The 23,534-nt window shown below is 48.9% G+C and overlaps 1 protein-coding gene across 2 annotated transcripts in view; it reads right to left on the reverse strand.

The window, feature by feature from the left end:
* NADSYN1 (NAD synthetase 1) overlaps nt 1–23,534 on the reverse strand; it is a 559,458-nt gene that overhangs the window by 28,606 nt on the left and 507,318 nt on the right. Inside the window, exons 2-7 of one of the 2 annotated variants that reach the window (XM_050758181.1) lie at nt 19,857–20,039; nt 18,092–18,152; nt 14,730–14,846; nt 9,679–9,732; nt 9,036–9,125; nt 716–767 (exon numbers count right to left, since the gene is read on the reverse strand). In XM_050758181.1, the coding sequence (XP_050614138.1) occupies nt 716–767; nt 9,036–9,125; nt 9,679–9,732; nt 14,730–14,846; nt 18,092–18,152; nt 19,857–19,941 (459 nt within the window). In that variant the 5' untranslated portion in view covers nt 19,942–20,039. The other variant, XM_050758182.1, reaches the window with a different exon arrangement.

The following is a 23,534-nucleotide window of genomic DNA, read 5'->3' on the forward strand; positions in this document are numbered from 1 at the left end:
TACCTAGGGCCACACACATCCTGCAGCCACAAGAGCTGGAGTTGGCTCTGGGCTCTCGCACATTCCGAAGAGGTGGGTGCCCTGCGGCTGCACATGGGACACTGGGTGGTGCCAGGAAGAGGAGCCTTTAGGAGCCTATGTGTGGAATAAGGGGATGCCTGTACTCTGAGCAGCCAAGGGGCACAATGTCACGGTCACCGATGGGGTTGCCAATCGGGGCCAGCGGCTTCTGAAGTGACCCTGTTCTGTGATCACACTGAAGCAGCTGCTGCCCTGTGTTGATGAAACTCGGCCCCCACTCCCAGCCACAGAGCAGCGGCTGAGAGGGGACACCAGGGTGCCTTCCCTTAGAATTCAAAATTGAGAACAGGGCAGTTTGCTGTCGGTCTAGATAACACTTAAACGTAGGAACACAGCCCCTGGGGGCGGAGAAGGCTGTCTTCTGCCACAAGGAGGACACCAAGAGGAGGAAGCCAGTGTGAGCAGGGAAAGGGAGGAAAAGCAGCCCCAAGGCCAGGAGGAGCCGCCCTGGCTGCTGCCTGGCCCGCAGCCCCCCTCGCTACAGGAATCTGCCTCCTTTGTCTGTTTCAGACCTGTGCGCACTGTGGTGCCTTCCGTTACCTGGATCCCAAAGGGTTCCCGCCCCACCTGGTCCACTGTTGCCTGAGAACAGCGACAACCGACTGAAAAATGGGCTCCACACCCAGGGACTCGCCTGCTTTGTCAGGTCCTGTATCATCCGAGGCAGAAGGTACTCCTCCGTGTGCCTGGAGAGGAAAACACCAAGGATCTGAGGATGAGCATCTCAGGACAAATGAGGAAGGGCAGCTACATTTAAACAAAACTCAAACTGAACCCTCCGAACTGATAAACTGGCAAAGGAACTGCCAAGCGTTCCCCCAGTGCAATAAACAATTGCATGAAGGTAAAGAGTATGAAGGTGGCTTGAGGAGACTACGTGACATCGTGGTGGGCTGGGCTCTCCGAGCATCAGGCTGTCTCAGTTTCCCCACACGCTCATGGTCATCTTTACGGAGAGATGTGTCACAGGGGATTCGCTGAGAACTGGCCACGCTGCCCCATGGAGAAATCCGGGTGGAATTCCTGACTGCTGTTACTGATCAGAAAAATCATGTGGCATTAACCCGAAACACAATGACAAACCCGTACATCCTTGGAATAAAATGATGCTCTCAATTCGAGAGATGGGGAGGAGGGTTTAATACCAACTTTAGTGCAAGGTGTCCCAAGACACTCCACCAAGAGGCGGAATCTTCAAAATAGACGGTTCACGTATTTGACTTCCAACAGGCTGTTACAAGATGTGCCACTCAGACTTGCAAGAAACTCTGTTTCCTTTTTGCTTTCTCAGAATTCCCAGGAGCCTTCTGGGCATGGTTTTAGTAGCTCTCTTTACTTAAGAAATGTTAAAAGTTGAGAAACTGAGTCAATGATGTCTTTCCCCCTCATTCACGTAGGGAACGGGGACATGAAGATACCCTACAGACCTCCAGGCTGCCTTGGCATCCCATAACGAGCACTCAGTTCACCCTCTATAGCCTGTTGATGGCGATGCTGCTGCACCAACATGCATTTTAAACGCAGGAACCGTCCAAACATCTCTCCCTGCATCTGCACCTTTCCCTCGACTCATGCAAAGACCCCCCGGGCACCAAAGACCCAGCAGGACGGGCATGCACCCAGCCTTGCCCCTCACTGCAGCTGTGCTCCACGGCCAGCACACACCTTGAGAATGGCTCTCTGCAGGCAAGGACCAGGCCTTAGTTATGTTTTCCTAAGAGGACCTGGAACCTGGAATGGCACCTTGAGCCTGCCAAGTACTCTTTACTAAAACAGGGGCATGGTGAACACGACCATTTCTTGTCATCATCTGGCACAGCTCCCAGAGGATTAGAAACCTCACCTTTCGGCCAGGCACGGTGGCTCAGGCCTGTAATCCCAGCACTTTGGGAGGCCGAGACGGGTGGATCACGAGGTCAGGAGATCAAGACCATCCTGGCTAACCCGGTGAAACCCCGTCTCTACTAAAAAAATACAAAAAACTAGCCGGGTGAGTTGGCGGGCACCTGTAGTCCCAGCTACTGGGGAGGCTGAGGCAGGAGAATGGCCTGAACCCGGGAGGCGGAGCTTGCAGTGAGCTGAGATCCGGCTACTGCACTCCAGCCCGGGCAACAGAGCGAGACTCCATCTCAAAAAAAAAAAAAAAAAAAAAAAAAAAAAAAAGAAAAAAAAAAGAAACCTCAGCTTTCTCTAAGCGAACCAAAATGTGCAGTTGCTTCTGGTGGGCTCCAGCCTCACCTTCCTGCCACCCCTTCCACAGGGATGAAAGGAATACCATCCCAGAGGGCCCAGTGTGACACCTGACACTGAGGTATTCATGAGACAAACGGAGAAGGAGGAACAGGAGCCCCACACTTATGCTCTGAAATCCTAGAGACAACATCAACTGATAAAAGGTCTCAACAAAAGCACAAATAAATGACGGGAGATAAGTTGACAACTAAGAAAAGATTTTGAAAAGTCTTAAAATGCTTGCAGATACGAAAAACAAAGCACAGGATAGAGCCCCGTGAAGAGCACTGCAGAGAAGACAAATTCAGGGGAATAAAACTGCCAGAAAAAAATGCAAATACATGATGGTTAGAAAGAAGATGAAAGATAAGGCAGGCAGACACAGACATGTCACTTGCCCACCATCGAGGTTCCGGAAGAACAGAACGGAAGCAAAAGAACAAAAGCCTTTGGAAGCAGAAAATAGGTCAACTTTTCCTGAAATAAGAAGACCTGAATGTGAAGTCGAAAAACCTTACAGGGTATAATCAAACATGATGAGAACCCCCAAGCCATTTGCTGGAGCTACTGAACCTCCAGAGTCATAGAGATATCCCACAGGCACCTCGGCAGGAAAAGCTGGTTCCTGCAGAAGCAGCACTAAAATCTGGTTGGCCACGGACTTCCTTTATGGATTCGTTTTATTGCAAAATATGTTACGCAAAAGAGTACAAAGGCACACATGTGTAATTAAAGGATATTAAAATAAGTCCAGTGCACGCAGTACCCAGGTGAAGGAGCAGAGCATCACCTGGACCTCGGAGCTCCCACCGTGTGATGCTCTCTCCTTGGAAGTGCTCCCCGCAACAAATCTCGCCTATCTTTGGACTTCAACCCAGGTGCGCTGATATGGTCTGGCTGTGTCCCCACCCAAATCTCACCTTGAATCGTAGCTCCTGTGATTCCCACATGCTGTGGGAGGGACCCGGTGGGAGATAAATTAACCACAGGATGGTTTCCCCCAAACTGTTCTCATGGTAGTGAGTCTCAGGAGAGCTGATGCTTTTATAATGGGTTTTCCTTTTTGCTTGGGTCTCGTTCTCTCTTGTCTGCTGCTATGTAGGATGTGCCTTTCGCCTTCTGCTGTGATTGTGAGGCCTTCCCAGCCACATGGAACTGCGAGTGTATTAAAGCTCTTTTTCTTTATAAATTACCCAGTCTTGGGTATGTCTTTATCAGCAGCATGAAAACGGACGAACAGGGTCTCATTCTGTCATCTGGGCTAGAGTGTAGTGGCACGATCGGGGTTTGCTGCAGGCTCAGTCTCATGGGCTCAAGTGATCCTCCCACTTCAGCATCTCAGGTAGCTGGTGTTGGGAACAGGCCCCCAAATGTGGCCATAAACAAAATCTCTGCAGCACTGTGACATGCTCATGATGGCTATGACGCCCAGGCTGAAGGCTGTGGGTTTACCAGAATGAGGGCAAGGAACACCTGGCCCACCCAGGACGGAAAACCACTTAAGGCGGTCCGGAACCACAAACAATAGCATAAGCAATCTGTGCCTTAAGGACATGTTCCTGCTGCAGATAAGTAACCAGAGCCCATTCCTTTGTTTCCTGTTTTAGTTAATCTATAATCTATAGACACAATGCTTATCATTGGCTTGCTGTCAATAAATATGTGGGTAACACTCATTCGTGGCTCTCCACTCTGAAGGCTGTCAGCCCCAACTCCCACTCCACACTCTATATTTCTGTATGTGTGTGTCTTTAATTCCTCTAGTGCCACTGGGTTAGGGTCTCCACAACCCAGCTGATCGCGACAGCTGGGACCACAGGTGCACATCGCAACGCCCAGCTGATTTTTGTATTTTCTTTGGTAGAAAGGGGGTTTCACCATGTTGCCCAGGCTGGTCTTGAACTTCTGAGCTGGTCTCGAATCCTGAACTTCTGACTGCCTTAGCCTCCCAAAGTGCTGGGATTACAGGCATGAGCCACCACGCCTGGCCTTTCTTTTGGTCTTCATGAGTATCTTAGCTATTCGTGGCCTTCTGCTCTTCCATGGAAATATTGGAGCCGGTTTATTGAATTTCCTGTTCAGATTCTTATGGAAACTACACTGAATCCATAGATCAACTTAGGGGAGATGAATGCTTTTCACACTGTGCCTTCCTTTTCACATACGCAGGCAATCTCCATTTAGCTCAGTAGTTGTTAATGCCCTCCCATAAAATTTTATCACTTTTTCCCATACAGGGCTTACACATCTCTGGTTATAGTTATCCATAAGCACTTTGGCTGCTGGAATAAACAGTATCTTCCTTAAAGTTACACGTTCTGACTGAATGTTGCTGGTAAATGAAAGGAGCCTGACTTTTGATTGGTTTTATCATCCAGCAAACTTGCCAAAATGTATTGTTAATTACAATACGGTTTCAGTCTATTCCTGGATTTTCATTTGATCCAGAATAACGACTTCTGTCCTTTAATCAAATTATTGTGTCCATTTTTATTTGTAGTGATTACTGACAGATTTATTCTGTCTTCTGTGCTATCTCTGAGTCCCACTTTTTCTACTGGACTTTTAAAGAACTCACTTCCTTTTATGCTTCATTTGGAATTATTTCATTTTTTCCTTTTTATTCTTCTTTTCTTCTGCCTGCTACTTTGACAATCATATGTTCTGTATCTTTCCTTTTAGTGGTTACCCTAGAAACTTTATGTGTATTTCACCTAAAGTCAAAAATTGATCAGTATCTTTACCCTCCTACAGAGCATTGCCCTAATTTACATGCACAGCTGTGCAGCGATTTAGGGCTGGCCGATTTTCTACTACATACTAGACATTATGTTTCGTACAGTCCCGTTTGTTTACACATATCCACAAATTTATCAATATCCCTTTTCACCAATCCTTTTGAAATTTCAAGGCTTCTGTTAGAATAATTTTCCTTCTGCCTAACGTACACGTTCAGAATTTCCATTGAGTCTTTTAACGATAAACTGTTTTTGCTTGTGTAAAAATGTCTTGATTTTGTCCTTGTTCTTAAAGGATGCATTTGCTGATTCTAACATTCCCGGCTGCCGGTGACTCCCTCCTCGGATTTTTTTCCAGCCACCGTCTCCTGGCTCCAGGCTTTGCCACGACGAAGCAGGAGTTGCTCCAGCTGCTCAATCTTTGTGGGTGATTTCTTTTCTCCTTCTGGCTACTTTCGAGAATTTCTCTGTGTCTTTAGTGTTCTGTGGTTTCACAAGAATGTTTCTAGATGTGACTTTCTGTTTGTTTATCCTGTTGAGATCTGTTGCAGTTAGTGTATCTGAGAACAGCATCTTTTAAATATTGTGTGGATGTTTCCATCTTCTTTCAAATACCGCCTCTTCTCCATAACCTCCGTTATCTCCTTCTGAGACAGGGATTCCACCCTTGTTATCCACTTTCACTCTTTGCTCATGTTTCTTAATGTCTCTTAGGTTTGCATCAGATTTTCTTTAAGGCTTAAATTCTAGATAATTGCAGGGAGAGGTCTATCTTTCAGTTCCCTACCTCTCTATTCAACTATGTTTAACTTACGTGTTATTCATCCACATTATTATTTGGCTCTTTTTCTAACTCTGATTGTCTGTTTCTTACCTTTTGAGCTTCTCATCGATTTATTTCAGTGTATTAGGAACACTTATTTTCTATTCTGTGTCGAGCTTTCACGTCTGCATCTACTGTATTTTTTTGCTGGTTCTTACTCGTTGTGCCTTATTTCCTTGTACATTTTATGATTTTGGACTGTGAGTTTCTCATTTTCTATAAATGTCACGTCTAGAAATTCTGAGCAGCCTGGATTGAAGGTGAATTTCTCCAGAGAGATGTCTGTTTGCCCATGCCCAGCATCTGCGGGCGCTACGGTAACTTCTGGAAGGTCTATTGCCTGGAGACTGGACACTTCCTGAACTCATCTTGGGTGCACACGGAATTAACTTCTTCTCCTGAGTCTTATTATACTACACAGGTAGGGAGGTTTCCAGCACAAAGGCTGTCAATTTCTAGGCAACATTTCTCCCCCTCCACCAAGCACCAGGTTGAGGAAGGCATGTGTTCAGCCTTCTCTCTCTGTGCAGTGGGCTTATGTCTCAGTCACGGTTTTAATGTGAGCCGACTATAGCGACAGCATACGGGGGTGTCTCCTACTGGATCTCCTGCCCATCCCCCCACCTCCACTTCCATGGAGTTATCATCAATAAAGCTCAAGGTCTCCAGGCGTAGGAAAACCCTTGGGGCAAAAGCCAGCTTTGTGCCCCGGGTCTTACCCTTGTTTCCCAGGGTCTCTGGTTTCACTGTTTTTAGGCTCAATGTATTCTGTACTTTCCTGCCAGCTCAGTGGTGCACATTTGAAAATGAGACATAAATGCAGACACACTGTATCCTGCATATTAATGGCTTCGGTCGTGAGGGTCATTCCGGTTCTGGAACTGCCCTGGAGTCAGAAACGGCAAAGCAGCAGAGGAGTGAGTGGCAGACAAGAGCAGTCAACGATTCCACCTGCAAGACAGAAAGTGAACCGCGAAGGGGCAGACATCTCTCCGCCTCTGCTGGCAGAGATGATGAAATTACAGCCTTGGAGCCTGCAGAAGAGAGTGGCCATGAGAAGCAAAGCCGTCCGCCCACGGAGACCTTGCAGCCCGTGTCTGGCAGCGCCAGGCTCTAGAGGGCGGGGTGAGACAGAGCCGGAAGCAGAGGATACCTGGACCACTTCCTGGGCCCAGCACATCATCCCACTGGGGACCAGAGTGCACCAGACACTGGGCACCAGAACACTAGGCTCGGGAGACAGGGGACAGGGAAAGGGGCGGTCTTGAGGTCCAGAGGCTGAGGATGGGGGCGCGTGTTAAGTGAAAGCCCAGGTGGCTGAGTGTAGGTGCTCAGCCTAGGAGATCAAAAGACAGCTTTTTTGTTTTTGTTTTTGTTTTTCTTCTGGAGAATTTACAAAGCAAAGATTTACTTTATCTTCACCTCAACATATGCTAGAAAGACATGGGATAAACTTAACATCCATTCTCAATTTTTAAAAATCTGAAGTAAAACTAGCTATAGATAGATATAAGCCCCAATCAAATGCAGAAACATGAAGAACTTTCCAAGGAAAGTCGGGAAAAAGACGAAACTGCCCCTTAGCAAAGAATTTTGCTCCAGAAATGATCTAGTACACCGTTCTAGAAATGCTGGCCAACAAAAGTTAAGAAAATGAACCAAGAGGTGTAAATACTGGAAAGGAAAAGGAAAATTAGTTGCATATTATATAAGTTTAACTTAAAAGAAAAACTACAAAAATCAACAGACTAACTAACAGACGCAATAGGAGAATTTAATGAGGTGGTCAATTACAAAAGCAACACAAAAATCAAGTTTTCCTACATAAAAATATTAACCACTTAAAAATATAATATTAAAGAATTCATTTACAATAACAACAATAAAAAATAGAAATAACTGTAGTAAAAATAGAGAGTAGAATTTCTCAACTGGGGCAATTTTGCCCCCCAGGGGACATCTGGTAATGTCTGGGGACATTTTTGGTTGTCACAACTGGGAGTATCTGTGGGGAGACCAGCTATGCCAGTAAATGTCTGAGGATGCACGTGGCAGACACCCCATGATGAAGAATGACCCAAAGGTCAACCGGGTGACGATGTGAAACCTGACATTCAGTATCATTCGAGATGGAAGTGACACTTCACCTAACATGACTGACATCCCTGACTGATGACTGAGAGTTCCACGTGATCTGCACTGAACCTAGCTACAATTTAATCAGCAGCATCAAATCAGGCATATAAGGGACTGGCACCAGGGGGTGGAGACCCTAGTCCATGTTTCTGTGCATCCTCTGCTTGCAGAGACCTGATCAGATGAGGAAGCCATGAGTATGGAGCCCCAGATGTGGAGAACAACGAACAATTGTTCTGAGGGCACGATGACCTCCACAGGCACAATGACCTCCTTCCGCAGTGGCTCCCACAGTTCTACCTCATCCCCAATGTAGCCCCCTCCAGCACAACCCTATAACACCTCCCTCCAGCCCCCGCCTCTCTGCAGACAGCCCCTTCTCTGCTGTGCTGCCTGTTGCAATCTTGCAAAATATTTTCCTACTTTCTCTAATCAATCTGCCTGTCTTCGCCTACAACCGTCTTGGTAAATCCCTTCACCGCCTGCACCATTGGCCCCAGCTAGTCCATATCCCTGACACTGCTGAGGTAGAATAGGGTCTGGGGGCAGGGAACCTGAGCACTTCCTAGAACTAAATCAAAGGAAAAACCCCAGCTTTCTAAGACCAAGTAAATAACTTTGTAACTAATTCAGAGAGGAAACACCTCTTTATTTGCATAGTGTGTACACCAAGTAAATAACCTTGTCACTTCACTTCAGCCTCTTTATTGACATGGGGCCCACACCAAGTAACCAATGGGAAGCCTCTAGAGGATATTTAAATCCCAGAACATTGCGTAACCGGGCCCGTGAGCCTTGCTGGGGCCGCTCCCATCCTGTGGAGTGGGCTTTTATTTTCATTCAGTCTCTGCTTTGGTTGCTTCATTCTTTGTTTGCTTTGTTTGTGCTTTTTGTCCAATCCTTTGTTCAAAATGTCAAGAACCTGGACACCCTCCACCAGTAACACCCCCATGATCCGGACCCAAGGCTACACACAGCGAAGGTGCTTAACACACATCCCGGGAGCGGTCCAGCACCCGACTCACCGACTCCTCGACCACGGGGTGAACCAGCGTAGCTCGCGGTAGTTGCCTTCGTTGGCCAAGGCCATCTTGGGTCTGATGAGCAGGATCTTCCTGCAGGCAGAGGAACAAAGCCGTGCACACCGGGCTCCTGAGACAAACATGTCACTGGCGGTGGCCACTGCCACCGGGGGACAAGGTGATGCCGTGTACAGTTGGCTCAAGAATGGGGCCCCGAGCAAATCTCTCTCCTTATCTGGGCTTCCACTTTCTCTCTCTGACTCAGGTCTCCACGGCTGCATCCGTTCCTGACCCTCACAGTGAAGCAGCTAAGCCCCAGCAGGTGTGTACCTCACCAGCAGCTGGTGACCAGGCACTCCAGGGAACTCGCTCAGCAGGACTGGCTTCCAGGCCACAAGGACCTGTGTCCCCACACCCCCACCCTCTGTGTCTCTCTCTTTCTGATACCTGATGATGCCTGTCTCGGTGGTGGCTGAGACCCAGAGAAGCAAAGGCACCTGGGTCACCTGCCTGGTGCATCGGCTCTGACTAACCCGGGCACTTCCAGAAGCAGCCTACCAGTAATGGGTCCCCAGGGCAGCACCCTCGGCTGAGAGCCAGGGAGAGGCCCCAGTCACCCTCCCGGGGGCGGGGGCAGGGAGCCTACCTGTTGAGGAATATCACTCTGCAGTTGTAGCGGACATTTCGGTGCATTACAGGCCTGCAGGAGAGAGGGGAGGTACATGCATGTCTGCCCAGTTATGAAAACACAGAGCATGCGGAGGCAGTGGCTGGCTGCAGCTCTGGAATCATGCATTTTACTTTAATATGAAGCTTCCTCCGATCCCTTCACAGAACTGCAAGGCTCTTCTGTTGGCACCCTCAAATCAAAGCTAAAATGAGCCGAGATGGTTCTGCCACCCAGGCAGCACCGACTCTAAGCCTAGAGGAGCTTCTTCTCAATGAACAGCAACTTCTTTCCACCACAGGGTTCTTCCCTCTCCTCCTGAAATGTTCCAGCCTCTGCTGCCTCCTCCCCTTCCCCCTCCAAATTGCCTTGTGCTAACCCGAGGTATCCACTTTCCAGCACTTGTCCGCCCTGAGCTCATTTCCACCCACCACCTGGGACGTGTGGAACCCTTCCATTCGCCACTCGGGGCCGGCCCTTTCTCAGGACTGGGCCTTGGCTTCACACTCCTATCACCTCGCTGACACCCTATCATCTCCCACTGCAGATGAGGGGACCACAGCAGGAGAGGGCGACCTGGCTGGGGATACTCGCACGGGGACCAGAGTGACCCGACAAGAGGCTCTGGCCAGAGCAGGGCAGCACAAGGGAAAGATGACCCGGACAGGAGCGCTGAGGGGACGCAGTGTCGGAGAGAAGCACAGGCGCCTGCCGGGGGTGTGATCCGACCGCAAAAGTGTTTCGGGGGAAGAAAAACCAAACGTGGATGGTGTGGAGTTCCGATTCCAGCCTTGCCACTGGCTGAGTAACCGGTATGAACCCAAAAGTATCTGAGACAGGTCTCAGTCCACTTAGAACATTTATTTTGCCAAGGTGAAGGACACACACCTGACACAGCCCGAGGAGGTCCTAACCACACGTGCCCGCGGTGGTCGGGGCACAGCCTGCTTGTACACATTTCAGGGAGAGAGAAGATGTCACTCAATACATGCTGGATGGGCACTGCTCGAACTGGAAAGGCAGGACCAACTCGAGGCGGCCGGGGATGGGCTTCCAGGCCATAGGTGGATTTAAATGGTTCTGATCGGCAATTGGTTGAGTTATTATCAATAGAAAGGAACGTCTGGGTTATGACAGTGGGTTGTGAAGACCAAAGTTTTATGATGTAGATGAAACCTCCGAGTAGCGGGCTTCAGAGGGAACAGACTATAAATGTTTCCTATGAGACTTAAAGTCTGTGTTGATGTTCATGCTGGTCAGCTCTTCCAAAAGGAAGGAGGGGAAATGAGGCCTGTCTGATCCCCGATCACCACCGACTCCCCGTCATGGCCTGAACCAGGCTTTCAGGTTAACCCTGGAGGGTCCCTCTGAGAGAAGCAGTTCATTCAGAGGGTTGGGAGGACCTTAGGATTTTATTTCTGGTTGACAACAGCCTCGACTCTTCCTCCCAAAAATGGGGATGAAAGGGTAAGATGCATGCAGGGGCACCACTGCCCGTCCCTGTCCTGGCTGCAGCCCCCGTCCTGGCTGTGGCCACCATGAGCGACTCACTCCATCATGGCTTCTGTTCCTCCTCTCTGACGTGTTCTGGATTCAGGACCCCACCAGATCTCATGTCCAACTGTAATCCCCAGTTTGGAGGTAGGGCCTGGTGTGGGCGGAGTTCTCATGCATGGCTTGGCACCATCCCCTCCGTGCTGTTCTTCTGACAGGGAGTGAGTGGGTTCTCGTGAGATCTGGTCGTTTTAAGAGTGTGTAGCAACTGGGTGCAGTGGCTCACGCCTGTAATCCCAGCACTTTGGGAGGCTGAGGCAGGCGGATTACAAGGTCAGGAGTTCAAGACCAGCTTGACCAATCTGATGAAACCCTGTCTCTACTAAAAACACAAAAATTAGCCTGGTGTGGTGGCGTGCACCTGTAGTCCCAGCTACTTGGGAGGCTGGGGCAGGAGGATCGCTTGAACCCGGGAGGCAGAGGTTGCAGTGAGCCGAGATCGCACCACTGCACTCCAGCCTGCGCGACAGAGTGAGACTCTGTCTCAAAAAGAAATAAATAAATAAAAATAAAAAAGTGAGTAGCGCCTCGCCCCTCTCTCTCTTGCTCTTGTTCTTGCCACAGAAGATGCCTGACGAACACAAACTTGTTCTCACTTAGGCAAAGTGTGCCCAGAGTGTGAGAGAAATAGATGTTTTCAATAAAATACGAGCCCTCCGTGAATATCTGATCTCTAAGTGGAGTAAGTCACCAGGACAAACTCAGAAACAAACTAAAGCAGATCAGGGCGACGCTTTCACCACGTGAACGTTTTACCACCGGACACATAAAACAAAGTTACACACCAAACGACGCACCGGGAGAAGGATTTTTACCTTACGTGGGAAGGGACTGACATGTTTCACATGTCAAGGACTCAAAATAAATGAGACACAAACAGTTGTAGGCAAAAAAACAGGTAACTCTCGAAGAGTGTTACAAACAACCAACAAACAAACAAAAAAATTCAACTCCGTAAGTGAGCAAAGCAAATAAATAAGACAGTCGTTTTTTAAAAAGTATTCACCACTCTGTTTCTTTATTTTGTTTATAAAGGCGAACCCCTTGTAGGGCAGAACTAAGGATGGTGTACCCGCAACCACAGAGGGCGGGAACCCAAATCAGCACCCTCTTCCTGGAGGACCATTTGAAGAAACAGTGCAAGATGGAAGTTATCAATAACATTATGATAAAACTCTTGTTTTGTTTATTGGAGCCTCCAATCCAGAAAAACGCTAGATTTCAAAAGAAAAAAATACCTTCAAATATGATGGTTACAATTTTTAAGTGTAAAAAGTAGAAAAATGAAAAGAGGATTATAAACTCAAAGTCAGCAGAGGAAAAGTTTGAGCAAAAATGAACCAACAAAAGACAAAACCCAAAAAGAACCAGCCTGGGCAACATAGCGAGACCCTGTCTCTAGGAAAAATTTAAAACAAACAAACAAACAAACAAAAACCACACCAGCCAGGTGTGCTAGCGTGCACCTGTAGTCCCAGGCACTCAGGAGGCTGAGGCGGACGGATCACTTGAGCCCAGGAGGTCGAGGCTGCAGTGAGCCAGGATTGCACCACAGCACTCCAGCCTGGACAACAGAGTGAGAATCTGTCTCAAACAAACAAACAAAAACGAAAAAAAGAAAACCTAATGAGTAGAAAACTTGGTGAAGTGACGAGAGTAAGTCCATGTGGTCGGCTGACTCTCAGCCCCTCAAAGATGTCCCCATCCTAACTGCTGGAGCCTGCGACTGTGTTTTGTTACCTGAAACGTTGCAGGGGTGATGAGGTGACAGGCCCTGAGATGGGAGATGATTCTGGACAATCCGGGCCAGCTAGCATAATGGCAAGAGTCCCCATAAGAGGGAGGGTCAGAGGAGGAGCTGTGACAACAGAAGTGGGGGTCGGGGCGACGTCACAGCTGGAAGAGGCCACAGGCCAGGGAAGCTAGAGAAGGCAGGGACACAGATCCTCCTGGAGAGTCTCCAGAAGGAACCAGGCTTGCTGCTGACCCACTGACCCCTTGACTTCTGACCTTCAGAACCATTAGATAAAAGACTGGTGTTGCTTGTGTGTTTTGTGTCCATGGTAATTCACCAGAGCAGCAAAAGGAAACTAAGAGAGTCCACGGGACCAATTAGCATCATCCATGTGAACAGAGCCTAAAATTCCCATCCGTGTGCTGCTTAGAAGAGGCCCCACTCCATAAATGTCATGGTGAGGGTTGGATGCGAGTGGCGGGAGAATATGCACCAGACAGATGCCAAGAAAGAAGTAAGCCAAGATGCCACCTCCATGCCGGATGAGGCGGGGCTGAAGGAGACATAAAGGACTTGATGCAAGGCCCAGTGAAAGGCGACAGTGATGCAGAGCACGGCAGACACCAACAGAGCATGTGCAGAGGCCTCCACAGGGGACAGCTATGCAGTGTGTGGCACAGACCCCAGCACAGTGAGTGCAGAGGCCTCCATAGGGGACCAGCTATACAGAGTGTGGCACAGACACCAGCACAGCGCACACAGGGCCCTCCACAGGGGACAGCTATGCAGAGTGCGGCACAGACCCCAGCACAGTGAGTGCAGAGGCCTCCATAGGGGACCAGCTATACAGAGTGTGGCACAGACACCAGCACAGCGCACACAGGGCCCTCCACAGGGGACAGCTATGCAGACTGCAGCACAGACACCAGCAGAGCGCGTGCAGAGGCCTCCATAGGGGACGGTTATGCAGGGCACAGTACAGACACCAGCACAGCATCCTCCATAGGGGACAGCTATGTAGAGTGCACCACAGACACCAGTACAGTGCACACAGAAGCCTTCATAGGAGCAGCTATGTAGAGCACAGCACAGACACCAGCACAGCATCCTCCATAGGGACCGGCTATGCAGGGCACAGCACAGACAACAGCATGGGGCGTGCAGAGGCCTCCACAGGGTACCAGCTATGCAGAGTGCAGCACAGACACCAGCACAGCATACTCCATAGGGAACCCGCTATGCAAAGCAGGGCTCAGACACTAGCACAGCATGTGCAGAGGCTTCCATAGGGACCGGCTATGCAGGGCACAGCACAGACACCAGCACAGCGCATGCAGAGGCCTTCCTTGTGGAGCTACACATATGCAGCCTAGGCCATGGGAACCACGTGGCGACACGTGGACATGGAATGAGCCCCAGGGCTCCCCATGATGTGAGTCAAGCTCTCTGCATGCAGTGGGGTGAACGCTGCATTCCCCTTTGTGTGGAGTCTGCTGATGTGTGCACGGGACTTTCTGGAAGAACTGACACATCCTGCTTCCGGGAGCTACCTCCTTGCAGGGGAAATGAGGTGGCGTACGGGGCTGAGATAGGAACAAAACCCACTTTTCAAGCATAAGGCCTTTGGTATCCCTGGACACGTGGACGTTCCACACCCTGGATGGAGGCTGGTTGGGTGGGTCATGCCCTTGAGCCTGCCTTTGTCCCGGGCTTGCCCTTCCACACTCACACTGGCACTTACATGCCCACGTCGCAGATGATGTCCTGAGTGACGGGAGACTCCAGAAGGGCCGCCAGGACTTGAAACGAGTGCAAGAGGGTGTCCGACTCGTAATAATGATCCCAGCATCCATAGCCGCTGCAGAGAGAGTGAGAAGGTGAGCTCCAGAAACAACTCAGGTGAGCGGGGAGGGGCAGGGCCCGTGGGCCCGTCCAGTCTGAACGTGTCTGGGGGCCGGGGCTCAGGTGTTTTCTCAAAGCCTTCCAGGTGATTCCAGTGAGCATCCAGCATAAGACCCACCACCCCAGCACAATGTGCTTTACTGAACGTGATAGAGCATGGCCCCTGCTCCTCTCTCTGAGTTTTAAGTTACTACAAAAAATCTCTCATATCAGGAAGCGCCTGTCCTTGGGTTTCCTTTTAACCATTAATGTGGCCCAAATGACACTGATCGACAAGAGAAGAACCCCAAAGAAACAAAGCTGGACCCACAGAAATCCATTATTTGGCAAAGATCACTAATAACCATTCAGAAACACCACCCACAAAGCTACCCCTGAGTTTCTTGCTATAGATGTTTGTAGTCGGCTGAATGAAGGTAAAAAGGTCTGTCCACATCCCAACCTTAGAAACCTGCAAATGTGACCTTATCTTAGAAAAAGAGTCTGCTGATGTAACGAAATTAAGTATCCCAAGATGAGATCACCCTGGCTTTTGCAGGTGGGCCTAAGTCCAATGACAAGTGTCCTTGTAAGATAAAGGAAAGGAGAGACGGGGAGAACAGGAGGAGGCAACGTGAGGACGGAGGCAGAGATGGGAGCACGGAGGCCACAAGCCAAGGAGCACCTGGAACCACTAGGAGCTGGGAAAGGCAGGAGGGACCCTCCCCAAGAGCCTTTGGAGGGAGGCAGGCCCTGCTGCCATCCTGATTTTGGACTTCTGGCTTCCTGAACTGTGAGAGAATACATTTCTGTTGCTTTAAGTCTCCAGTTTGTTTCTATTTCGGCATCCGCAGGAATTCAATAATCCGTGGTGTCATTAAATGTGAAGGCTGGGTTGCTTACTATTGGGGTTCCCATAATACAATATAGAGCATTTGTAGAACACTTATAACTCTTAAAGAAGTTCTCCTTTCTACTACGCATCAGCCTGGAAGGCACACTTTAAATGCCCAGCAAACCTCACACACGCTCGCATAAACCCCAGAACCGGCAATTATGATTTTTAGTATCTGGGAAAGCACTGCTCTCTGTGCTGGCTCTGCTAAGAGGAAAAGCCCAGTTCTCAGATACAAACGGTATCCAGGAGATGCCCCAGTAGGGAACGGAGTCCTGAGATGTCCGTTCTCTTCCAATGGATCCCTGTTTCGTGGGTTTTCATGCCCTGTTGGCGTCCTGGCCCACATGTGAAACCAAATAACATAATAACACCACACGTCCCTCTGCATGGCGTCCAGCGACCAGAGGCCTCTCACCCCTTCGACGGGCCAGCAGCTGGAGGAGCAGTTTATCGCAGGCGCTGGTCAACCCGTGCCCGGGGCTATTTGGGTGGCAGCCATCCCTTTCCAAAGCCTCCAGCACCGACTCAAAGGAAACAGCTGACGTTTCTAGGTGAGAGGGTCTCTGGTCCACGAGTCAGCCTGCTCTAGGGCCACTGGGCCCTCCCTGTGTATCAGGTGCTGGACCCCTAACCAGTAAGAACAAGAGGCGGTGTGCTCAGTGAAGTGACGTCCCTCCTCTCCTGCCTCGGTTTCCTCTTTGTAAACTGTTGGAATATTTCATAGGAACCTGCTCAGCAGGTTGTGAGCTATGTAGAGCCCTGCTCAGCTGGGCCCCTGTCCCTGCTGGATGCAAATATTCCATCCCAGGGGCCTTTAGTTAGACATCCTCCCATTTTCAAAATGAAACAGGTCCATATTTGGAGGAAAGAGAGAGGTGGATGTAACTTTTATAGAAGAGAGAGACTAGGACGAAGAAAGAAAAGAGTTAAACTCTAAGCATCTGGGCCACATCAGGCCGGGGGACTGGGCTGTCACCACTGCAGCTCTTCCAGGGCAAGCAGCAGACAGGACATGAGGATCACGCTCCTGGACCAGCCCAGGAGAGGTCAGGCTCTCGAGATGATCAGGCTTTGAGTCCGGCCCAGGAGAGGATCCGGCCACAGGGCCAGGAGAGGATCGAATTTTTGTGACCTCAGACTACCCAGAATCCTAGATCCCTTGGCACTTAGGTGAAGAATTTCTTAAAGAATCAATCAAATGAAGACAAATTAAAGAACAAAGTAAACATTCTTGGATATTATGGGAGAAACAGCCCTATTTGAAGGTGGGATTCTAAGGAGAGAAATCGACCTAATAAAGGAAAGGAACTTGGAAGGACTTAGAGAAAGATGCCTCTGGACTCACACAAAACCTCCTAAGAGAAGACAGTTCCTGCTTACTCTAAGTCCAGAAGCAAGAACACACACTAAGGCAGGAGACAAAGACTGAAGAGGGACTTCCAGATTCCACAATGGGTCAGGGGCCTAAAGACCAACGGGAAACTAGCTGAGCACAGATGGCAGCTGACATCCAAAATGAGAAAGGACTATCGCTTACAAGAGACCTACAATGTGGCTACTTATTGTTTTTTGTTTTTGTTTTTGTTTTTAAAGAAGGGACAAGAAGGGAAATAAGCAATCAGTTTTCCTGATTTTTACAAAAAGGCATATAAGAAATGATGACTTATGCTTGTTTTGAGATCACGGAATGAAAACCAAAGATATCTTGGTCCTCAGGCTGTTATAACAAAACACCTTGGACTGGGTAATTTATAAGCAACAGAAATGTATTGCTTACAGCTCTGGAGGCTGGGAAGCCCATGATCAAGGTGCTGGCAGATTTGGTACCTGGTGAGGGCTGGTTCTCTCCTTCTGTGTCCTCACGTGGTAGAAGCGGCCAACGAGCTCCTTTGGGCCTCTCTTATAAGGGCACTAATCCCATTCATGAAGGTTCCACCCTCATGACCCAATCACCTGCCAAAGGCTTCATCTCTTAATACCATCACCTGGGGGTTAGGTTTCAACATATGAATTTTGGGGGGACACAAACATTCAGACCACAGCAAAAAGGCAGTGGTAACACAGAAGCAGCCCAACTTTGAAATTGGCCTTAATCCGGTAAAAGTCAGTTCCTTTAATTACTCAACATGGGAATCTAGACTTACTCAGCCTCCCTGGGCCTGCTCTTGCTCAGGTGTTCAATGGCATTAACCAGGCCCAACAGCAGGTGTGGCATGTCCACAGCTCTCAGGACTGTCCCTGCTCCTTCCTTGCCTTCTCAGCTGGGGAGAGCTGATGCAGGCATCGCTAGCTGACCACCCCAGGGTGTCTGTGTCTGTTCTTACCATATTTCCAGCTCTGGTCCAAGCCTGTATCTTGCTCCTCTGTTTTTGGCAATTTCAATACCTGTAAGTACAGACAGAAAAAGAAAATGGGGCAATTTCAGCACCTATACATTCAGAGACAGATGAAATAACCTGCTGCAGTAGGTAGGATAAAAACAAAATACAAACAACAAACAAAAATGCTCTGTGCCTTCCCAGACCGGATGCAGTCAGGCTTCCTGTTGACAGCCTGGCAGCAGAGGGCAGCATACACCTGTATACACCTGCACCTGCCTATACTTGCATATGCCTGCTTATACCTGCAGAAAATGAGAAACAGGGAGGGTTTGCAGGCCTGACCCTTAGCACCACGGAGGAGGCGGAAGAAGAGGAAGAAGTCACACCCTGGTAGGTTATTAACAAGGAAATGCCCAACACCACCTAGAGGAAAAAGGACTTGAAGGATTACGATCCAGCAGTAGTGCCACTGTCAGGCACCATCGGCTTACTGGTCTGGGGCAGCAGCTTCCAACAAGCATCTAGGGAGGAGAGGCTGGCAGAGTGTAGGCTTAGCTCTAGTCACCCAGCCTTCTTCAGTCCAACTGGATTTGCTCTGAGCAAATGAGGTGAAAGCAGGTTGCTATTAAAACAAAACAAAACAAAACAACCACTGGCTGCGGTGGCTCATGCCTGGAATCCCAGCACTTTGGGAGGCCAAGGCAGGTGGATCACTTGAGGACAGGAGTTTGAGACCGGGCTGGCCAACATGGTGAAACCTCGTCTCTACTAAAAATACAGAAATTGGCCATGCATGGTGGCGGACGCCTGTAATCCCAGCTACTCAGGAGGCTAAGGCAGGAGAATTGCTTGAGTCCAGGAGGCAGAGACTGCAGTGAGCCAAGATGGCACCACTGCACTCCAGCCTGGGCAACAGAGTGAGAGTCCATGTCCAAAATAATAATGATAATAACAATAATAATCCAGGGTACATGCTGATAAGATGCCAGCTCTTGAAACATTCTGTTTCTATTGCTCCTGGCAAAGGCTCTTGCAGTCAGCAGACCAGTGCAAGATAAGCTGCAACCTGACTACACCTGCAGGCTTGCCCATTTAGGTGCAGGTGTAATAGTTTAACTTTTCATCCTCCACGGTGCGTCCATATGAATGAAAATTAGATGGTGACCTTTCAACAACCACACCCTATCTTCGAGGCCACCATGCCCAGCTGATTTTTGTATTTTAGTAGAGGCGGGGTTTCACCGTGTTGGCCAGGCTGGTCTTGAACTCCTGACCTCAGGTGATTCCCTGCCCCCTCCCCGCCCAAAGTGCTGGGATGACAGGCGTCTTTTTCTTCTTCCCTGTCTGGGACGCCTTCTCCCAATGCCCACCCACCAGGAAGGTCCACGGGGACCCAGACCGTCAATCTCTGGCCTCTGCACACCATACCCGCCAGGGGGCAGCCATTCGGTCCCACTTACATATCTCCGAGGATGGGCAGCTCAGCCCCAGCCACCGGACCCTAGAGATATCAGAACACGGGTCCATCCCCAGGCCTCCCGCCTAAACCGCCAGACTTTTCTTAACCGTGCCTTGTATATCGCTTGTCCCCACGAACTATAAACACTCACTTCCCGAGGAGGACCTGAGCACGTACCACTGGCGGGGTCATTACCCATTATCTCACCTGATCCCATGCCCAGGGCCGCGAGTTGCCCAGGGCAAGGCTGTGAGCGCGCCACGGGCAAGCCTGGGCCTAGCCACAGTGCCCCCGCCGCCCCAGACTCACTCTTTAAAATCCTTTGCAAATTGCCCTCGAAGTCCAGGGCCCACTGGTTGAGTGCGCAGGTGGCCACGGTCACCTTCCGGCCCATCCTGGCTGCAGTCGCCCGGGCAGGAGGCCAGCGGGGGACAGCAAGACCCGGGTCCCAGCGAGACAGGGTGCTCGGGCGCCGGACCTTCCGGGTTTCCCGGCCCCGCCCCCTCCCCGCCCATCCGTTGAGGCTCCGGCCAAGCAGAACTGCGGCGTCAGGCCCTGCCTACGGATCGCTCCGCCCCGTCTGCGGCGCTCACGACCGCGCCTGCGCAGCGAGGTGGCCGCCGAGTTCGTTGCCCCGTGAAGGGCCCCGCCCCCGCCCCGGCTCCACCCCTGCCCCGGGCCCCGGCCCCGCCCCCGCCCTCGCGGGCAAACCTGTCCAGTCGCACAGGTGCGGGGGAGCTCACCGCCCAGCTGCAGCTCCCCTCCATTTTATCCCAGACCGCCACCCCACAACCAGCTTAGCCATGTTTTATTTTAATACGGCGTGAAATGTTCCAAATGCACCAACACTAGAGAGTACGGTAGGAGCGCTCCATCGAGCCCGCGGGACAGCAGACCGCGGCAATCGTTTCTCCGTGCTGGGAATCCCGCCTCTCTGGGCAGATGGCACTGAATTCCTGGGAACCCTCTTCTGCCCCTTTCACTCCTGTACCACGTGTGTAAGTAGCGCAGGTAGCGCGCTGCTTGCCTTTTCTGAAACTACACGAACTGCACTTTAATGTGCTTCTGCAACTTGATTTTTTCCCCTGTAACATGAGATACGTTCTTTTAATTATTTTTCTGCAGTTTGGTATTCCACTGTAGGAATAAAGCAGGTTTATTCAATAGCGGATGGGCATTGAAGTTGTTAGCAGCGTTTTGCCAACAGACGCACGCACACACGCACTGCTGCAATTTCCTTTCCGCCAGTTCCTGCAGCAGCTTTGAGGAGTAGTAGGGTTCGTGCTGTTGGACTTCCCTAAATATTGCCAAGTCTCTTCTCCAGGGCGCTTGCACCGATTCACTATCAGCAGTTTCTCACTTTTTATTTTTTCACATTTCCTCTTTAGTCCACCCAGGGTAGAATCCATTTTTCCCCCATATAAATAACTGCCTCACCACCCTCGTTCTAAGAGGCCATCCTTCCTTCTGTCATTCATGTTAGTTTAAAAACACACAATTTACAAATTTGGAAAAAGAGGAGGCTTTATTTGTTGTAAAGGGTTGTAGCCTGCAAGGTGGCTGCGCCAGGAATGTCTCCAGCCAAGGCCAGAGACAGGCACTTCCAAGGAGGAGGGTTTGGGGCAGGAGCTCTATGCTGAAGGGATTGACTAAACATACATATTTAACAGGTTAGAGGAGGAGCTATGAATATTCATGAAGGTGGTCCCGACACATGCCCTGTTTTTGAGCAAAGCATGTAATATATGACCCATGTTCACTTTGGGGTGGAGACTTAACATTTACATGTCTTACAATTAGGGCCTTTATGGCAAAAGATCTTCTCAGGACACAAAGGCATGCAGGTGCATCATCTCTATAAACGGGTCAGCTGGTCGGTGGGGTCAGCTGATCGGTGGTCTCTTATCAGGAGAAAGTCACTGAAATCAGTCTCTTGTCCAATCACAGCTGTTATGGCTGGTGAAACAGGGTGAGTTAGTCAGCATGTGGAGCTGCAATTGTTTTAATATTGCCTATCCCAAGGCCAGTGTTTGGCTAATAGAGACACAGAAAGCCTTGTGGCCGTTAGAATATAGTTTATTCTCTAAGTGTGGAGTGCCTGACTTACCCTTGCCTAGCATGGCTTCAGGTCCTGTTTATAATTTGGTGTCATATTGCCACAGAGTCCGTTCTATCAGTCTTACGATATCTGTTTTAACATGAATGCTGGCCAGTTGTGCTGTCCAAACTCTAAAACAGGGGGCTATTACCAGGCACGTCTGACCTCCCATCGCGTCATGTCTGGGAACTCAGTGTTAAGGTTTTTCTGGTGTCCCCTTGCTCAAGAGAAGGTCCCTTTGGTCAATGGGGGACTTAGGACTTTATTTTTAGCTTATGTACATATACCTGTTTTCACATTTTTTAAATCACTTTTTCACTGCCTATAAAGTAATGCTTGTTCATGACAATTTGGAAACTCCACAAAAGCACAAGAATGTTATACACGCTAACTTATTTAATCCTCACAGTAGTTTTCATGCCTCTGAAATCCACACAATCTGCTCAAATGATCTCCTGCCAACAATGGCTGACACCAGGCCTGGGCAGAGAAGGGGAGGATCCTTGAATATCTGGTTGTCCCAGAAAATAGTAAGTACTCAAAGGATGGTAGGGACATGTCATTTGAAAAAAGAAGCCAATTTGAAGGGGCTCCCATTAGCCAAAGACAGGACAATACAGTAAGGATCATAACTCAGTCAGTTAAATCCATTAGGGCATACCGATAAAAAAAAATAAAGAGGAAATCTCTACAGAAGAATGCTTGCTAATAAATAATTTATTAATCAAAGTTGAGGGAATGATAAAATTAGAAAATTAACATTGTCCCAAGAAATAAGGGATTCAGGCAAGAGTCATCATTAAATGCTAGGGTGAAAGGTAATTTGGAAATAGCATATTTACAGTCTCAAAGTATCACTGCTCCAATTACTCATAAATAACAAAAGGAAAAATGGAGACTTCTGGCAGTAACCACTGAACCCCACTATCAATCATGGAGCACAGTGATGTGTTGTCTTAAAAAAGAAAAGTTTAGGACTCTCGAAATTTATTATGTCACCCTGGGCAACAGAGCAAGATCTTGTCTTTAAATAAATAAAAATAAATAAATTTATTATGTCAAGAGGGAAGTCCTAGAAACTGAGTCACGTAGCATGTTTGTAATTTTGTCTTTTAGATTAGAGACTAATGTTTTTCTTTATCATTTATGTTTTATAAATGACTAGGAGAGACCACAGACCAGGCCTCCTCCCCTTTTAATTACTGATCTTTATTATATTGTCTCTTATTATCCCATACTTAACTCAGACCAGACTCCTACATCTTCAGTGTAAAATGTTAAATATACCTTCTCTCCAAAAAAGACCACCTCAATTTGTCAGATTATAACTTTATGCATAAAAAAGTTAAAATTCTGTTAAACTTCCCTAAAATTTGTCTACATAAATGATCCCAAACATCTACACTTAGAAACACTGATTTCCATTCTTTAAAATCTGTGCTTCCCAGGCAGCCTGTCCTCAAACTTTATACACTTAAATAAACTCTCTTTAAGCTAAATTCTGACCCGTTTGGTTATTTCAGGTTGACAGCCTTCTGACAAGATAAAACATGCTCTAGTATATTATCCTGCCAAAAAAAGTGCATAGCCTGAATGCACAGTGTGGCTCCCTGATTAGATCCTGGGGTTTAAAAAAGGACTGTAGGGCAGGGCTTCACACCTGTTGTCCCAGGATTGTGGGAGGCCAAGATGGGTGGATCGCTTGAGCCCAGGAGTTCGAGACCAGCTTGGGTAACATAGTGAGACCCACGTCTTTACCAAAAAAAAAAAAGTGTGCTCCTGTAGTCCCAGCTACTCAGGAGGGTGAGGGAAGAGAATCGCTTGAGCCCAGCAGTTCAAGGCTGCAGTGAGCTGCGATCGATCGTGCCACTACACTCCAGCCTGTGTGA

This window comes from Macaca thibetana, chromosome 14 (assembly GCF_024542745.1).
Source record: "Macaca thibetana thibetana isolate TM-01 chromosome 14, ASM2454274v1, whole genome shotgun sequence".
Lineage (NCBI taxonomy): Eukaryota > Metazoa > Chordata > Mammalia > Primates > Cercopithecidae > Macaca > Macaca thibetana.